Source organism: Hordeum vulgare, chromosome 7H, assembly GCF_904849725.1.
Source record: "Hordeum vulgare subsp. vulgare chromosome 7H, MorexV3_pseudomolecules_assembly, whole genome shotgun sequence".
Taxonomy (NCBI): Eukaryota; Viridiplantae; Streptophyta; class Magnoliopsida; order Poales; family Poaceae; genus Hordeum; species Hordeum vulgare.
The window spans coordinates 9,026,554-9,045,726 of record NC_058524.1 but is presented as its reverse complement, the minus strand read 5'-3'; the positions used below and the strand labels follow the sequence as shown (position 1 = coordinate 9,045,726).

Here is a 19,173-nt window from a genome sequence, read left to right as displayed (position 1 = left end):
GTCAACATTGGTAGAATTCTGGTGACCAGACGCATGCATGATCGCCCCACAGATCATCACTTACAGGAGCGAGGAAACGTGCTGGGAAGGACCCAGGTTGACTCCAATATGCGGTACCGGCTTCCAGTATTCCCCAACTGCAAACGTGTTGGATGGTCGTTATGCTTTTGCCATATCTGACTGTATATGGAATGTCCAGGAGTAAGAAGATTTCAACACATGATGTAAAATTTTGTGCCCTAAAATGATTTTAGGGTAGGAGATTTGGGCACCGTGGCTGCTGTTGCTTTTCAAGATGTCAAAAAACCGGGGCCCTTCTTCTCTAATCAATAATTTTATACATGCAGTTCTTAAATACTTCCTCCATTTCTAAATATTTGTCTTTTTAAAGATTCAACTACGGACTACATATGAAGCAAAATGAGTGAACTTACACCCTAAAATATGTCTATATACATCCGTATGTAGACCGTAGTGAAATTTCTAAAAAGAAAAATATTTAGGAACGGAGGGAATACACGCCAGGGGTTTACAATAAGGGGTTGGTTGGTGGGTATCTTCCGTTCCCACCCTGAGATGGGTGTGCATTTTTTGTCACATCTTTTATTTATATATGGCAATCAGCAGGAGGAGTGTTTGCAGAAAAAAATGCAAAGGCACGATATCATGGTCGGCTTTGATCTTCCGGCTATCTCCTTGACACCTGACGAGGAGATGACAGTCGTATAACCACGACCATGATACTAGGGATGGAACCAAGAGTTAACATGTTAGGCGACCACCATCCATATAGGAATATGTAAGTACATTATAAAGATATAGCTTAAATTGAAGTGAAGATGTCTAATGAAATTTTATTTCCGTTCTATTTACCGAATCCCCAAAAATTGGCATCTAAGAATCATCTTGACACAATCATCCATGAGAGAAACGACACGGATGCATTGCATATATCACTAGCTCATTTGATCTAAAAATATAACGCTGACTCAAAAATAAGGCAGCAAAACCAAACAAGCATAAAACACACAAATTAAAATCTAGTGTTTTCTATAATGAAAAGAATGTGGTATTCACTGTAAGCATTGCATATAACACTAGCTCATTTGATCTGAAAATGTAACGCTAGCTCAAATATAAGGTAGCAAAACCAACCAAGAGTAACACGCCCAAGATAGAAGCTAGTGTTCTCTAGAATGAAAAGAATGTGGCAATCACTGTAAGTATTTGGACAGCGATTAGATCCTAGTCCTCAAGCACACGCCCAAGATAGAAGCTAGTGTTTTTGTTTTCTTAACTGAGTACACGCAATGCTTGCCACCGCAACAAAATATACAAATGGTCTTAGGAGCCCTCTAGAGCGAACATGTTACTTTTTCAGGGTGCAGAACGTAAATAGACCCGGACGGGCCAAGGGAGCTCTCAGCAGCCCACGAGGAGGAGCGGGCCCTAAGCAGGCTGAAAAAGGGATGCAGCCATGGGAACTAACGGGCCCAAGTGTCATGGGCCGGTAAAAACGAAATAAGAAAAAGCGCCGTTGCCGGGGATCGAACCCGGGTCACCCGCGTGACAGGCGGGAATACTTACCACTATACTACAACGACTTAATTGATTTTAGATGCTCAAAATGGTTTACTTAAAAGTGCTGAGTACCAACATGTGGATCTGTTCTCGTGCTGGTTGCAGGTTGCATATTCCGAAGTAAATCGTCTCTCTTAAGCCCAATGAGTGAGAGGAACAGTCCTGAGATGTGACTTGCTCAGGAAAGAGGAGACACTCACACAATTTCGATCAACACAAGGAAAAGCAATGGTTCTAGAAACAAGCAGAGTAAGGACCTTCAACGCCCAAAAAATGGCGCTCGTGTGGCATCAAGGCTCAGGCCGCCTCACGCATCTCTTGGTAGACAATCCTCGAGTTTGACGCAAAGGTCTCATATTCATGGGTTAAGTTCTAGCTTGTAACCGGCGCATACACGCGTGCAGGTAACGCCCCGCTTCATCAAACAAAACCTGGACGCCGCTGGAGGAGACTGCACTAGATGAACGTGATTCGGTATCTCCCTGTGAACCCGACACTGCTATAACAGAAAAAAATGCATCTTCACATAACTTTGTTGTTTTTAGATGATAATTTAGATACACTTGTTACCAACGAAGCCAATGAGTATTTGGAACTTTTGAAAGATGTGATGTCGTAGATATGGATTCTTCTCATTCTGTCGATATGTAATAATCTCCCACTCATTTTTGATCAAATCAGTCCGTATTTTTGTCGCTATCTGTGCCCCCTGGGTATACCTTTGGGAAAATCATATGCTGCGTATAGCAACATAATCATGATATTTACATCATTGCTCACCAATTCTATATGCATGTTTTCTCCTTAGTTGGTCACACTATTCTTTTGTTTCACTATGAATACTTATTTCTCTCACGACTGTTTACTTTTTGGGCTTGGCCTGCCTAGCTAAATGGGAGTTTCGCCCCCCCTACGGGAAGCTATGGCAGACATGCCGGAATTTTTGGAGGACTTATACTAGTCCATTGATTTTTTTGAGTGCATTTATTTTTAGTGCATTTTATAGAATTTTTATGAGGCTTTAAAGTATCCTCATTCTTTACAATTAATCAAAGGATGTCTATGCAATGAATGTGATGCACATTACAACTCTTGATTAATATTCACTAAATTGGGTTGCCTTTCCCCCTCCCACGACGGTCAGCGAGCTTCTCCATATCCTTTCTCCGCGACATATCTGAATGGCGCTCCAGTGTCCTCAATCCTGGCACACCCTCAAGATGGCTGCTTTTGCAGATGAGGACGAGAAGATTGAGGAGGACCCTAACTCCCGCGGGGATAGAAGGTCTGGAGGGAAGCAAACTTGTCCTAATGGAATGTATCATGCGTGTCGGATCACAACTGTTCACTCGCATGCAACCCCAAACATTGGCATTGGACGGGATATCGCCATTGTCGGGGTAGCCCACTTTGTTCATCGGCGAGGAGGAGTCAAATGACAAAGAGGAGATGTCAGGTGACAAGTGTTGCATTTTTATGGAGGACACAACTGTTGTTCTCGGGCGAGAATGAAATTTGGTAGAGTGATCTTGGCTGATATGGATAAATAGGAAGAAAAAGATGGGCGAAGAGCTGCAAGAGTTTTGGAAGGACGTCGGGTCACCCAACTTGATGTCCCGTGTCTGGGAGCGGAGCGGTAGCTGTACTATCGCGCGGTAAGGTCATGTTCGCCTAATAGTTCACCATATGTATGCAGGGATCATGGCCGGCCGGAGCACGTCACATGGTGTCGTTCATCCTTGTTGGAATCGACTTCGATCGAGGTGAAGTGACCTCATCAACCTACTTCCTTGCCGCCGGTGATCACCTAGTAGGGCTTGAGAGGCGTGTGCTAGTTCGTCCTTGGAGGGGATCGCTCCCAGCCTCCCCTGTGATACCACCAATGACACTTGTTATATTCATGCCAGCATCGGCTGGACCACCTTGAGCGGTGGTCATGACTATTTTGTCTACCTCATCCACTCAAGGCGAGGAAATGACGGCTAAGTCCCCATTCGTAATGAAAACATCATTAAGGAAGATTTGTATTCCAGACGGGTTCAAACTCATCACCAACTTAGTTTTTTTTTACCACATCATCCACTTAGTTATAGAGTTTGTTCACCTCATATCAGTAAGGTGTGTGTGTGTGTGTGTGTGTGTGTGTGTGTTGTGTTCGGGCCAGGTCGGTCAGGCCCAGTCGGGCTTTTTCGGGCTCGCACCGGGTTTGGGCTCAATATTCAGGCCTGACGGTCGGGCTTGGGTTTTCAACACCGGGTTTTTTTTGGCCTGGCCAGGCTGAAGAATGCCCAGGTATAACTGCGCCCTCCCTTGTCAAAATCGAAAAAGGTAGGATGAAGAACTTGTCATTTTTTTTACTTTTAGGGAAAACTCTACCTCGTTTAATCGATTGAATGCCATTTTTTACCATGTATACATTTTTTGTTCGATTGAATATGAGGTGACCATGGAAATTGTGGATTGTGGTACATGAGTAGTGTTTGTGATCTAGGGGTGATTTTTCTAATTCAGGGGGATCGGCCCTCAGTGACAAAACATTTCTTTACCGAGACAAATAGTGTCAATCTTGGGGACACATCATCGTAACTTTTTGAACATGACTCTGTTCATAGGCTCCAAATGCAGAAGGAGATCATTACCTAGCCGAGTAGATTCGATTCATCATGTTGTATCCGAACCTAATGGTTCCAGCAGAGCGAGATTTCTAGGTGTCACAGCGATTGATCGTTCGAATTAGGAAGCCAGGTTGAAAGAGGATATGGCGAGAACACGTGACTTGTACATGTTGCCGGTGAAATGCTCTTGTTCATGCAACTTGTTACAAACTATGTGCATTTTTTGCTTGATGTGCTAAACGTTTAAATAAAATTATGGAAACCAAGAAAATATCCAGGTTGAAAGAGGTAATCAAAGTGTTTAAATATGGAAACCAAGAAAATTATGAAGGCCAAGATATGTCGACTCTGAGTTTCCGCGTCGCGTGCCCACCCACCCTCATGTCCATATGGAGTGCGCTCCATATGGCGAATGGCAATCACAAATATGATGAATCTGTTAGAGTTGCTCTTATGGTCACTGATACTGTTGGGCCAACTCTAATCGATCCCCAATAAGTTAATGGAGTAAAAGGCTTAGCGGGGTATGTATACTTCACTAAGTTTTGACCGGACCTAGCTGATCCCCTAAACTTAGCGGAGTATTTTTTTTTTCATTTGCATTTAATTTCGACCACCTAAACACATTTCTTGGCTTCTTTATTTCATTCAACGACATTGGATTACATAATAATTCACTAATTCTTTGCTAGAAGAGCAAGACGAACGGAAACAAGAACTACAATTAGACATTTTCGTAATAATCCGTTTGCTATACAGTGTACATTTCTGGAGGCAAAAACTTGTGCTACATGTTGACGTGTTGTTGTTTTTGCTGAACCTTGTTAATTGCTTCCATTTTGCATAAAAGAGACAGGGGTTTACATCCTGAAACAATGCCTCCGTTGGTTCTTCGGATCGCTCTTCGGCATCGTGTGTGTGCTTTTATTTAACTACTCCGTACTATGTAGGTTGATATCCTTTTAAAAACAGAGGTAATAAAATGCAATCAGATTTGCTTGCTGAAGCTAGGTACAGATGCAGAGCTATTTGGTTGTTGAACAATCTGTCTGCCTGGTTTTTCTTGGTGCAAATTCTGAACTTTGTGCTGAATGCACATATGCAGCTTATATGTTTGTTGGCTGAACTTGGCATGCGAATGCACAACATTGTGCACTATATACTAACCTGAATGCATACCTGCTTTTAGGTAATGCTATGGACTTGCATCCCCACTCAGATTCTTGCAACTATACACGCCAAAATGGTGTGCGGTGTTCAGTTCAAAAATTTGTAACCTCCTTAAGCTATGGTCTTAATATTCACATTTCCACCCAGTATACTCTGTTGCAGTACGAACACCTTAGGTATCTACTCCCTCTGTACCAGTATACTCTGTTATATGCTAAAGCACATCACTTGAACAATTAACAACCACAGCACCAATACTCCGTTGCAGTACGAACACCTTAGGTATCTACTCCCACTGTACCAGTTCTTCCCAACTATAGTTATTTAGGTATAGAGGGAGTAGTATGAAAGGAAGTTGCAGCCCAGACCATGTTTTCAAGTTGCCCAAGTAGAAGAAAACTTTACAATCTGTAGTAGATGAAAAATAAAACATACGGCTCCCTTATAATTGCCACAAAAAAAAAGGAGAGTGCGGAATCAGTGATCTGCTTAACAGTGAAAACTTCTAAGTTCTGAGACAAGCAAAAAGAACATTCAGTAAACTACCCATCATGCAACTGCAACATGGTAGAATACGCCCACAAAAGCTGTATCAGAAGCTAATGACAGGTCATATCCTTAATTGCGTTAAGATCATCGCTGACCGGAGCGAGGAAATGTGCCAGGAAGGATCCAGGTTGACTCTAATCTATGGAACTGGATTCCAGTATTTACGAGCTGCAAACATCTTGCAAGGTCGTTATATTTTTTCCATAGTTTGACTGCAGCCCATGGTTGTTCAGACTGATAACATGGGAAGTATATGTGGTTGCTTTTCCCTCCCCATCTCTCCGGGTTCATGCATGGTAACGCCTCACATCGCATGTCGGCGCTGATAAAAATGGCCCAGTTATCCAACCTGTCCAACTTCACCCACCTTGCCTTCTTGTTCACGGCGTCCAGTGACTCGAGCTTGAAGGCCTTGAACTGGATGGGCTCCAACTCCGAGCATATCTTTCTTCCTGCCTCAAGTTTGATCAAGATAAGTGCATCGCCGCATGCCACAAGCCATGTTTTTTTATTTGTCCAATAGAGATCTTCGGTTCTATCTTCCTCAAACATGATTTTAAACTTCTGAATTATGAGACTAGGTGACAAGTGTACGATGCAGAAGGACCCAAAAGATCCAAGGGCATATGTTTTGCCCTTGAAGGCCGCAATTTGTTCAATCTTAAGAAGAAGAACTTTAGGACAGTGTTCAGACCAATAGTCGCTTCCGATCCGCCACTTGAACAGATAGATTCTACTGCCGGCAAGGAGATGCGAGTCTGCGGATGCAACAGGGGCAGTCAAGGTGACATAGCTAAAGCGAGTGAAGTTATCTGACTTGAGGCGAGGAGGCACAACCTTAGCGCCACTGAACGCATTAACAATGCAGAACCCATCTTCATCACAGAAGATGAGATGACCGTAGGAGCAGCGCAGAAAGGACATTCTTCTGAGGTCACTCAAGGAAAGCAAACTTTGCCAGGATGAGGCGGCAGCGGAATCAGCCAATCTCCACGGATCAGACAATTTCCACGTGCATTCCTGGAAGACGATCCATTGGTGAAACCAGGGAGATCGTTGGCTGCTGGTACTCGGGTGTAGGAGGAGAGGCTGCAAAGAGGGCGTGCATGCTGACAATACATCACGCCAAGGACGACAGGTGGCACCGAAGGCAAGGAGGTCTCGGAAGGAGCCGAGGCGAGCAACTAATGATTGGAGAAAATCTTCTGGGAGCTCTGCCCATCTTGGCGGCCTGGATGCAGCAAAGTCAGAGGAGGCAGATGCATAGCGGGTTCTCTTAGCCCCGATTCGCATGGTGGCGCGCTCCCTGTACAACGCAGCATATTCAGGACAAAAGGTTAGGCATGTGAAACAGTCAAAATTGTATGAAGAAGAACAGGAGCTGCCAAGACTTTGGGTCTCTTTCTCCTCTAATAGATACGGCAGCGCTCCTGCCAAAGTTTTGAAAAAAAAAAAAAAAAAGAACAGGAGCTACCAAGATTTTAAAAAAAAACATGACTGTTGCGTGTTGTTACGGCATCAACGCCACACTACCCTTCACATCACAAACTGAACTGAACAAAGGTACTGATCACTTTGACTTGTCACTCCCGGGAATCTTAGAATAAAATCAACAGCGATCCAGGGACATAATTGCTGAAGTTTCATAAAAATTTTGTGTACACTGAAAATACATCATAATGGCCTGTTTCTCAAACTGAATAAATGTCTGGTGCCGAGTTCTTGATACTGACACCTGTTGTCAAACTGAATCAGGCCAAACAAAAAAGAATGACAGGCAAAGCAAATATGATTCTCCTGGCATGGCAAATCAGGTGTGACTGACACCCTCTATTATTGCCTGCAATGTTGGAGATCTAGAGCAGGGACAGTCTCAATCTGGACTGTTTCTCTTCAAGAATAGCAAAATCAATCTTTGTCTAATATCGACCTAATTTAGTTCCATATATGGAGGTGTAACAACTAACTTTGTGGATGGATCTAATACAACATCCGCAGGCGAACACAACGAGATGAGATGCAAAAAGAAATTAATAACCAGAAGAAAAAGAAGGGCTTGGGGCATTACGTCGGCGAGGAGGACGAGAAAGCGGTGGCCGGCGCCGAGGAAGGTGGGCGCGCGTCGATCTCCGGCGGCTGCGCCTCCATGCGCGCCGCCGTTAGGTATGTTACAGGTCAGTTTTTCTTTTTCCACATCGATGATAATATCTCCTTCCGTTATAACTGCGGCCCGGCCCGGCCCAGGACAGGACTCATGGGCTGAGTTTGGGGCGATGGACTTAGCAGTCTCAATATTTAGGGGCAGCTATATCATAAACCATAGTTTGGGGCGATTGCAAGGTGGTTGTGGTTGACATCATGAACAAGAATCTGACAAGTTACGATACAATTCTACATAAAATCATAGACCATAGTGTCTCTTTTGAGAGTTGTAGTTTTACGTATGAGTATAGGAGCTCGAATTTTGAGCCTCATAATTTAACGAAGCATGTCCTGAGATTAAGGGTTGGCCGCCATGTTCGATTAGGCAATCCTTGGTTCCTTATCTTTTGTACCCATGAATATTGATTAATAAAGCTTCACAAGATTGTAAAAAGATAAATATATCTCACCTTAAGTGAGCCCATAGAAGGGAAAAGGCGAGAAGGAGGGATCGGATCCCTGTCCGCTTTGAACATAGCAAGCATGACTAGCCACCTCACCCACCCATAGTTCGTGATATGTACAAGGGCGCGAACTACTTGAAGTAAGTCACACCGGTATTCTCCGTTTTTTCTTTCTTCTTCTACTTTTTTCTGCTTTTTTACATTTGTTTCATCGTTTTAATTTATTTTCTTTGTTTATTTTTTTCCATTTTACATTTTTATATACATGATTAATATTTTTTTCAAATATTTTTTCAACATTTTTCAATTACTTGTTTGGTTTTTCTTTTTTCTTTTCTCCATTTTTTGTTTGACTATTTTCTCCATGTATTATTTTCTTCTGTTTTTTCCTTTGGTTTGTTTTTGTTTTCAGTCTATATTTTAGTATATGCCAAAACACAATAATAGTTGGTCAACATTTTTTGTATACACGTTTAACATTGTTCGAACATTTATTCAACATTTTTCAAATAATTGCTCGACATTGTAATACTCCTTTAACAGTTTTCAAATACTCGTTTAACATTGTTTTATACATATTCAACATTTTTCAAAATACCTGATCAACATTTTCAATACTTATTTGATATATTTTTAATAATTTTGCAAATTCATGTTCAACACTTTTTAATTCTTATTGATTATTCAACATTTTTAAGCATGTGTTCAACATTTTAAAAAAAAAGAGTGTTTTTATAATATATATTTAAATTATTTTAAAGTATAAAAATAAAATATAAAACAGAAAGCAGGCCGGTGTTTCCCTAGGCCGGATCAAGTGGTGGTTCCTATCAGCAAGGGGTATGCTCATGTCTCGCTTAATGCGAGACATAGGGCACCCCTCAAAATTCTCTCTCAAAAATATGTAGTCTAAAAAAAATCTTCACTATGTTCTAAAGAAAGAGCAAATACCCTTCACTAAAAAAGCTGCTTGTTTCAAAAAACAAATGCCCTTATACCAATCAGGCCCGACCCTGAGGAGGGGCGAGCGGGGCGGCCGCCCCGCCCCCGTCCTAATCGAGGGGCTCCATCACAGGTCTGTGTGTGCGACCACGGAGCAACCAGCAATCACTATCCCGACCGCGAGGAGCCGAGGATGCCACCATTAGAGCACTTGGGAGTAGTTGTGTGTCTCTCAACGAAGAAGAAAGCCAATACGTTTTCTTGGAACGATCTGGGCTTTGGGCCTTACCATTTCTAGCCAAAGCGTTAAGTTGTTTGTCGTGAGATGTATCGGACCGTGTAGAAGCACACATGTACAAAGCCTGGAAATCAAAAAAAAAAAAAGACATGAATTAGCTTTATATTTTTTTTGTTGGGCCATTTTAAGAAAATGGAATTAGTTTTTAATGCTACTGTTTTTATAACCCATACTTTCTTAGTCTAGTTTGTGGCCAAATTTTGAAGCAAAAAATGATAAGAACCAAAAACCAAGAAATATCAATGATAATTCATGCGTTTTTGAAAGGTGTATTTCATGTCATAAATTGAAGGTCGATAGTTCTAGTAGCTTTAGTTAGTGATGTACATTTTGTAATATCCTAATTTCCACGACAAGTAATTCCGTCAGAGGGAGTACTTTGGTATTTTGTTATTAGATTATACATTTTATACCATAAAACTTCCTCTTCATGCCATCAGTTTCTCCATGCCAATACTTTGTTCTCAGCCATGGCATGCGAACATGACTTAGCTCGTTGGATGATGAAGAAATTTGGCTTGATCTCATATGCACTCGCTCAGTTCTTGCGAGTAATGTTTGATCCCCTGCGCGCCTGCACGAAACGCCTCATCACCGCTCCCCATGCATCCATGTTGGGATGGAAGTAAATGGGAGGAGATCACATTGCACCAATTGACCACTTCAATGACGTGATTTCAATGTATATGTCTAGTTATTTTCTTTTGATACCATCACCACAACTTTGTATGCAGAATCTTCCATTAGGGTCCATATTCTAGTTTTGACCCGGGCTCTCGAAATCTCAAGACTGGCCCTGATACCAGCCTTGGAAGAATCGAGAGCTTTTACACTTTACTCTTTTAAAAAGGCAATACTAGCTTTCAACATGATTATCTGCCCCCTCCCCCCCCCCCCCCCCCCCCCCGCGCGCGCGAACACACACCCACACACCCACAAGGAGTTTTCCACATGTGAATGTGCTTTTGATGACTCATGGAACTTTTACAAAGTCAGTAATAGAGAAAACAATCTAACTCGATATGCATACACAAGACAACAACTTTAGTATCGCAAGGCAAATAATATATAGCTCCCATGGCAATCCTTTTTTATATAGAAAATCAATCAAACTCGGCGTACAAAAGATAACAACTTCAGTTTCACAAGCCAAAGCATAGCTCCATGTCACTCCTTTTTTTATATGGAAAGCAATCAAGCTCGGTGTACACAAAACAACTTCAGTTTCACAAGCCAAAATCATAGCTCCATGACAATCCTTGACATGTAAAGAAAAATTTATGAGTCATTCAACACGCTACTGATGCCATTTGTACCACCAATTAACACAACGATACAAAACCAGTTTATAGGAAAGAATAAGATGGAGTGCCGGACATGCGAATCTGATTTACACCTAACAATTCGTACATGATAGCAAAATTAATTTCACAAAATGACGCAAGCCAAATATACGCTTGACATGAAAAGTGATCAATGATGAGTCATATCGATTATCCAGGCCAGGCTTCATCCGACATCTAGATGATATCTGTTGAAAAGTATTTCTGCTGATCATCCCAGATTGGACTTGTAGCGCTACCTAACACAAAGAGTCTAAGATGATCAGTTTGAAAAGCACGCAAAAAGCATTAGCAAAGCAAGCTAGGGATGCAATGCAGAAGATGGTGCCATGGTAGTTATAAATAGGCCTGCATCATAAAGACCATCCTTCATCACCCTTCACACAAACATAAACATTGAAGCGCGAGCTTGTAGCTCCCGCAAAAAAAGAAGAAGAAGCAAGAGCTAAGCACCATGAAGACCATGTTCATCGTCGCTCTCATCGCCCTCGCGGTGATCAGCTCTGTTGCGCAACTGGACACTACCTGCATCCAGGGCTATGGGCAATGCCAGCAGCAACCGCAGCACATGAACACATGCGCTGCTTTCCTACAACAGTGCAGCCCGACGCCATATGTACAGTCACAGATGTGGCAAGCAAGCGGTTGCCAGTTGATGCGACAACAGTGCTGCCAGCCGCTGGCCCAGATCTCAGAGCAGAATAGGTGCCAGGCCGTCTGTAGCGTGGCACAGGTCATCATGCAGAAGCAGCAACAGCAGCAAGGGCAAAGTTTCGTCCAGCCTCAGCAACAAGTTCCGGTTGAGATAACCAGGATGGTGCTTCAGACCCTTCCATCGATGTGCAGGGTGAACATCCCGCAACATTGCGTCGACACCCCGTGCAGCACCATCACTCAGAGCCCCTACAACATCCCTATGGCCGCTACCTGTGTTGGTGGTACTTGCTAAGATCTATGCTGCGCTAGCTAGATCGATCACCATTTAGGTCAGATGATGGATGAAGGGTGAAAAATAAAATAAAAGTGCTATACATCATCATGTGTGGCCAGTACTGTTGCAAGTGCAACATAGAAATAAGAAACCTTTGTTTCTTAATAAAGCTTTTGTCTGAACAAAATTGCATGTTCTGCATGATAAATGAGATCACAGAAGCATCTCACCTACTGACCTTCTTACATGGCAAAGTTATGGCCATCCTCCACAGCAGGTTTAGTTTCAGATACTGAGGATGGTACTTCACCCCATTCCCGTGATGTGCAGCGTGTACATCCCGCATTGCTGCATTTCCATGCCCTGGAGTGGCACCTGTGGCCCCTACTTGTGCCGGTGGTGGCTGCTAAAATTTGTGTTGTGCTGCAAGATCGATCAGTGATCAGTTGATCGATGAAGCGGTGAAAAAATACAAGTCCCATGCATCATCGTGTGTGACCAGTACTATTGCAACTTGGAAATAAGAAACATCAGCTCCTGAATAAAGGTGTTGTCCAAATAAAATGGCATGGTTTGCACGATTGATGAAATCTCAGAAGCATCTTACCAAAATGAACCATCAATCTATTGTACGTCTCCCACTAAATCAAAACAAATTCAGGACACGAAAGGAGAAATAAAAGAGCGGCACAACGAACGTATAGAGAGAGACCAGCTCAAAGAGCACACAGCCACAAACATGTATGAGCAATATAAAGAATTACCGGATTTGAAACAATGTTGACATATTCAGTATGTGTTTTTGTGTTCAGTCACTGAATTAATGCCAACCAAGTTGCTACATAAGAAGTCAATCCCCGTAGAGCCACTGCATGATGATCACTCCATGGAGAAAATATAGATAATATTTTTGTGCATAATACATTTGCAAAGTCAAGAAACCATGGAAGTTACAAAACCTAGTGGATAACCGAATAGTATCTAAAGGCATAAGGTATATTTTCATAATTTCGCTCCTACTTATACATTTATTTTGTATGCCACATGATTGTCTTTTTATCTCGTATATGAATGGATATTGGCACAACCGCATATTTTATTTTACTGTTTTATACCATTAGGAACACCTTCTACTCTAGGAGTTGTTCATTTTCCACGAAACAAATGAAATCTATGACACATCTCACTGAATTGAACAATCATGTATTCTGTATGTCTCCCAATTAAACCAAAAGTTCACAACATGAAGAGATAGACGGTACACACCAAAATGCTACATCAGACTTTCCACATGTAAAACCACTGTTGAGGAAATCGTTAACGGGTAGCTGCTCGCTCGGCTTGGTATTAATGATTAACAGTTGAATCGGTCTATTAACTGAATTAATTGGCCGACCATTAATCGGTGGAATTTTAAATTCCATAGAATAAAATTTTGAATTGAGAAAAAAATCTACATTGGAAATACGAAGAAAATGGCACAATTCATTTATGCATCAACAATCATCCATGTGGGCAGAAGAATCATCAACAAACATGTATACAACAACACTTTTTTTACTGAATCCGCCCTGAAAGCAACTCTGGGAGATAACGGCCACGCGACAACGACATACAGAGGGAAGGTAACGAACAGCCACATAGGGTGTATGAACGGATTGGTTTCTGAAGGATGGGAAGTAGCGGCGTGTTGATGAAGAAGAGAAAGGCGTGTTGATGAAGAAGAGAAAGCGGCGACACACAAGGGGGGGGGGGGGGAATGGGTAGCACACGGACGAGGACCTGGCCAACCGCCATCTAGGTCGGGAGGGGATGAGAGGAGCGTGAGGGGGCGGGTGAAGGAAGGGCTAGGAGGGATTATGGGTGAAATAATCAGGCTTTATTTTCCCATGAGTTAACCTACCGACAACAATTAATCGGCATCTAACAAACCATTGAATCGGTCTGTCATACCATTTAATCGTCTTGGTAAGTTAACGCAATGAATATGTGTTATTCGATTCGGCCATCCAATGAGTAACGATTAAATGGCCAATTAACTCATTAATCGGATGAATTCTTAAACAGTGTGTAAAACTCATTTGATGACTCATGGCATTTTATCTCCTATCGGCTTATACAAGACTACAAAACCAGTTCCAAGAAGCAATTAAACTCGGCGTACAAAAAACAACAAATTCAGTTTCACACGCCCGAAGCATAGCTCCATGACAATCTTTTACAGGTAAAGGGAAATTTATGAGTCATCAATGCTCTACTGATGCCGTTTGTATTACCAAAGTAGTACAAGGAAAACAAAATCCAAGATAACAAAACCAGTTTTCAGGAAACAATGAGATGGGAGTGCGGGGCATGCCAATCTGATTTATATCTAACAACTCGTACAAGATAACAAAATGAATTTCACAAAAAGACTCAATCCGGATATACGCTTGACATGTAAAGTGATCAGTGATGAGTCATATGGATTATCGTGGTCAGGTGCAAGCTGATTTATATCTAACAACTCATACAAGATAGCAAAATGAATTTCACAAAAAGACTCAATCCAGATATACGGTTGACATGTAAAGTGCTCAGTGATGAGTCATATGGATCATCGAGGTCAGACGCGAGCTAACTGACATCTACACGATATGTGTTGAAAAGTATATTTGACGACCATCCAAGATTGGACTTGTAGCCCAACCTAACACAAGTGTGTCAGATGATCAGTTGGAAAAGCACACAAAACCTTTAGCATAGGAACCTACAGATGCAATGCACCAAATGATGCCATGGTAGCTATAAATAGGCCCGCACCATGAAGATCCTCCCTCATCACCCTTCACACAAACACAAGCATCAAAGCAAACTTGTAGCCAGCCACCATGAAGACCATGCTGATCCTCGCGCTCATCGCCTTCGCGGCGACCAGCGCCGTTGCACAGCTGGACACTACCTGTAGCCAGGGCTACGGACAGTGCCAGCAACAGCCGCAGCAACAGATGAACACATGTGCTGCCTTCCTGCAGCAGTGCAGCCGGACACCATACGTCCAGTCACAGATGTGGCAGGCAAGCGGTTGCCAGTTGATGCGGCAACAATGCTGCCAGCCGCTGGCCCATATCTCGGAGCAGGCTCGGTGCCAGGCCGTCTGTAGCATGGCACAGGTCATCATGCGGCAACAGCAAGGGCAGAGTTTCACTCAGCCTCAGCAGCAGCAATCGCAAAGTTTCGGCCAGCCTCAGCAGCAGGTTCCGGTTGAGGTAATGAGGATGGTGCTTCAGACCCTTCCGTCGATGTGCAGCGTGAACATCCCGCAATATTGCACCACCACCCCGTGCAGCACCATCACCCCCACCATCTACAGCATCCCCATGGCAGCTACCTGTGCCGGTGGTGTCTGCTAAGATCTGTAATGTGCTAGCTAGATCGATCACCGTTTAGTTGATCGATGAAGAGCTACAAAATAAAAGTGCCATACGTCATCATGTGTGGCCGGTACTATTGCAACTTGGAAATAATAAACCTCTGTTTCTGAATAAAGCTTTTGTCCGAATAAAATTGCATGTTTTGTTTTGCATGATAAATGAAATCTCAGAAGCCTCTCACCTTACCGAACCTTTTTTACATGGTGGAGTTACGGCCAGCCTCTGCAGCAGGTTCAGTTCGAGATAATGAGCATGGTGCTTCACACCCTCCTGTCGATGCGCAGCTCATATATCTCAGGATTATTGTACCACCACCCCTCAACAGCATGCCTGTGGCCACTACCTGTGCTGTGCTAACTGGATCAATACATGTTCAGTTGATCGATGAAGTGGTGAGAAAATAAAAGTGCCATACTTCATTGTGTGTGGCCAGTACTATTGCAACTTGGAAATAACAAACATCTGCTCCTGAATAAAGCTGTTGGCTGAATATAATTGCATGTTTTGTACGGTAGATGAAATCTCAGCAGCATCTTACTGGAATGAACCATCACTCTATACTGTATGCCTCCCATTATATCAAAAGAAAATCAAAACAGTGATGGCACATACAGAATGTGCTTTCTTGTACAAGCTGCTACATAAGAATTCTATTATTCCTCATAGAGGCAGTGCAGGACGATCACTTCCTGGAGACAATATAGATAAATATTCTTGTACACAATACATTTGCCAAGTCAAGAAACCATGGGAGTTACAGAACATAGTGGCTAGCTGAATAATATAAAAACAGGAATCGACAGGACTGGCATTGTGAAAGACTAAGAAAAGCCCTGCAACTGCAACAAGCAATGATGACCAATCATTGGTCAACCCCGTAGACCAAACTGGGAAGCACCCAGAGGCTATTTAGTGGACTGCAATGGGCAGTGGCTGCGGAACTGAATGACATACGGTGAGTCGAGCTGGGCACCGGCTGTCCAATCTCCATTGCAGTCCATGGTTCATCAAAATCTTCTGATTTTGTTGGAACGTAAATATAGTTACTCTTTCCACCCCATCTTTCGGGGTTCATGCAAGAAAATGTAGGGTTTCTCCTATCATTGGTGAGGAAGAGAGCCCAATTGTCCAACTTATCCATCTTTACCCACTTAGCTGGTTCGACCGAGAAGTTGAGGCAAAAGACTTGAAAGGTGCCAGGGAAGCCAAACAGTTGGTCCATGCTTACCGAGAGATCAACCAAGAGAAGCATGTCACCACAGACCACCAACCATGGCTTAGAATGCAGGCCCACGAGCATGCTATCTTCCCACATAACTGCTACTTCCTGCGTGCTGAGCTCAGGTGCTATGCGTATGGTATGTAGCCTTTGAACAAAGTCCATGGCGAACATCTGGCCTTTGAAGAACACAATCTGATGGATGAGTTCACCATCAAGAGGGTCCTCTGTCCAGAAATTTGTTCCAACCTGCCACTGGAGCATGGACATCCTCGAGAAAAGGATGAGACGCGAACTGGGCGAATTCAGTGGAGCCATAAGGATACCAAGGTAGATCAAAGTGCTGCTCTCAGAATGGAATTTTGGCGGCTTCACCTTAGTGCCAGTGTACACATCGACGAGATGGCAGTGTCTCCTATCAGAGAAGATAAGATAACCATATGAGCAGCCCAGATAGCGCATGGGATGTGGAGTAATTCCAGGTGCTGAACAACGATGGGATAAATTTTTCTTGGAAGGATCGACAAGCTGTGATTTCCGATCAGAGTTGTAACTCTCTTGGCTTATATCTGGTTTGAGGTGGAGAGGTGGGAAGCTGAATGTATATACAGATGGGAAGGAGAAGGCAGCAGCGTGCCATGAGTGACAGGTGCCACGGAACGCAAGGAAGTCATGAAATGAGCTAATGAGAGAAATGATTTGGTGGAGCAGGCTGTCTAAAAGGTTTTCCCAGGCATGAGATCCCGATGAGGGTGAGGAAATAGATCCAGAGGCATCACAGATTTTCTTAGAGTGCCTTGCTGCAGCAGCAACTTCCCTGTCATGGAGAAAATCCAAGGGTCAGAAGAAAGAACCCAAGCTGATATTCTGTACAACAACATATATATATATATATATATATATATATATATATATATATATATATATATATATATATTATCTTTGGTATGCAAAACAAAACAATTTAATTGTTCAGAGTTCCCCTTCAACAATAGATATACTAATTGTTCAACAACATATATATATAATACATCAGTTGATCCGCAGATAATTTAATTGTACAGTAGAGATCGTGTCCAATATCAATTTCACTCAGGATGTCAGGATTCAGGACAGGATCCGTTCAATAAGCTCTGGATTGAGAAACACAAGAGATAAGCAAGGCTACTAGGGTAAGGGTAAGGGCGCGCGAGGGGAGCGTGCTCACCTGGACGAGCTGAGGCTGGCTGGTGCCGGCGGCGGCGAGGGTTCGGCGGCCTGCTGCGGCCGCGCTCTCCGGTGGCGGTGGCGGCGGCGGTTCCCGGCCATGCGCGCACGTACGTGCGGTGGCGTCAGCTCAACCAGCGGCTCCGGATCGGCGCCGCCTGCTTGTCGTCGGCGAGCGGCGGCGGTCGTCCCTCACTTTTTTTGGGGGATGGAGAGAGAGATGTCCGAGATGAGGTCATCCTTTTTCTTTTACTCGGGCCAGCCAGCGTCTCGGCCTTTAATGCTAGCGTGGCCCAGCCCAAGCACGGTTTTCGGCTTAGGCCCATGGTAAGCCCACAGGGAGCCCGGAGCATCTAAATGGGCCGCTCCAAAAGGAAGCGACTGGCTTCCTTTGTTCCTTTGTATTCGTTGGTTTTTTCTGTTCAGAGTTTTATATTTCAAAATATACTAATTATACATATTTTGAAAATCGCTTTAAATAATCTTTTCAAATTATGATCGATCATAAGAATTATTTATGTAATTTAAAAAATTTCTTGTGTGATTATTAAAAAATATTCATAGGATTCAAAAATTTGTTCATGACATTTTAAATCGAGTCTTCAACTGTTTCAGAAATATGGTCCTAACATTATAGAGTAACTTTTCATATAATGTAAAAAAATCAATTAGTTTTGGAAAAAATGTTTTATACCATTCAAAAATAATTCCTTGGCATTTTAGAAAATGTTTGTAGCACTCCAAAATTCCTCTTTTTATATCTATACCTAATCTTTACCTAATAATAATAATAATAATAATAATAATAATAATAATCTATACTACTAATAAAAGATCCAACATAAACTTCCCTACGTCCACACATCAAGTACACACAGAACAACAAAGAACGATCTGGACCACACGATTAGGAAAGAATATGAAAACTAGCCCGTATCCACCGTCAGGCCAGGACCACAGTGTGCATTTAGCAATTACATTATGACTGACCGTGCTCCACCTCCAAGTATACAGAGGATGGAAAGAAAACAAAGGAGCCAATCAAGTGCACAAAAATAGGAGTAATAAACGGCCGACGCCGTGGCCTGCAACATCGCCCTGGCCTCCGCCTCCAGGTCCCCCTCCCCGTCTGCCTCCTCCCCCTCGCCGTTCGCCTCCACCTCCCCCACCCCGTCCGCCTCCTCCTCCCACTCCCCTGGCCTGAAGCTTCTCCATCGCCAACTGGACAAGGAGCAGGGCGGTCCAGTTCGGACTCCCCCTCCCCGTTCGCGTCCTCCTTCCCCTTCCCCGTCGCCCTCCT

At 43.1% G+C, this 19,173-nt stretch overlaps 4 protein-coding genes and 1 non-coding gene across 5 annotated transcripts; 2 read left to right on the top strand and 3 right to left on the bottom strand.

Moving 5' to 3' along the window:
• Nucleotides 1-1,532: 1,532 nt before the first annotated feature.
• TRNAD-GUC lies at nt 1,533-1,604 on the bottom strand. Its single transcript has one exon. It is a non-coding gene; the product is annotated as a tRNA-Asp (tRNA).
• Nucleotides 1,605-5,711: 4,107 nt separating this feature from the next.
• LOC123408944 lies at nt 5,712-8,094 on the bottom strand. Its single transcript, XM_045101971.1, has 2 exons — nt 7,984-8,094; nt 5,712-7,221 (listed from the first exon to the last, which is right to left on the bottom strand). The coding sequence occupies exons 1-2, from the start codon at nt 8,061-8,063 to the stop codon at nt 6,000-6,002; spliced, it is 1,302 nt and encodes a 433-aa protein (XP_044957906.1). The 5' UTR covers nt 8,064-8,094; the 3' UTR covers nt 5,712-5,999.
• Nucleotides 8,095-11,444: 3,350 nt separating this feature from the next.
• On the top strand, nt 11,445-12,222 carry LOC123411428 (avenin-like a4). Its single transcript, XM_045104366.1, has one exon. The coding sequence runs from the start codon at nt 11,559-11,561 to the stop codon at nt 12,051-12,053; it is 495 nt and encodes a 164-aa protein (XP_044960301.1). The 5' UTR covers nt 11,445-11,558; the 3' UTR covers nt 12,054-12,222.
• Nucleotides 12,223-14,566: 2,344 nt separating this feature from the next.
• LOC123408530 (avenin-like a3) lies at nt 14,567-15,581 on the top strand. Its single transcript, XM_045101617.1, has one exon. The coding sequence runs from the start codon at nt 14,906-14,908 to the stop codon at nt 15,425-15,427; it is 522 nt and encodes a 173-aa protein (XP_044957552.1). The 5' UTR covers nt 14,567-14,905; the 3' UTR covers nt 15,428-15,581.
• A 505-nt stretch (nt 15,582-16,086) lies between these two features.
• Nucleotides 16,087-18,062, bottom strand: LOC123408528. The gene is made up of 2 exons (XM_045101616.1): nt 17,875-18,062; nt 16,087-17,484 (listed from the first exon to the last, which is right to left on the bottom strand). Exons 1-2 carry the CDS (start codon nt 17,973-17,975, stop codon nt 16,311-16,313), a joined length of 1,275 nt encoding a protein of 424 aa, XP_044957551.1. The 5' UTR covers nt 17,976-18,062; the 3' UTR covers nt 16,087-16,310.
• Nucleotides 18,063-19,173: the final 1,111 nt, after the last annotated feature.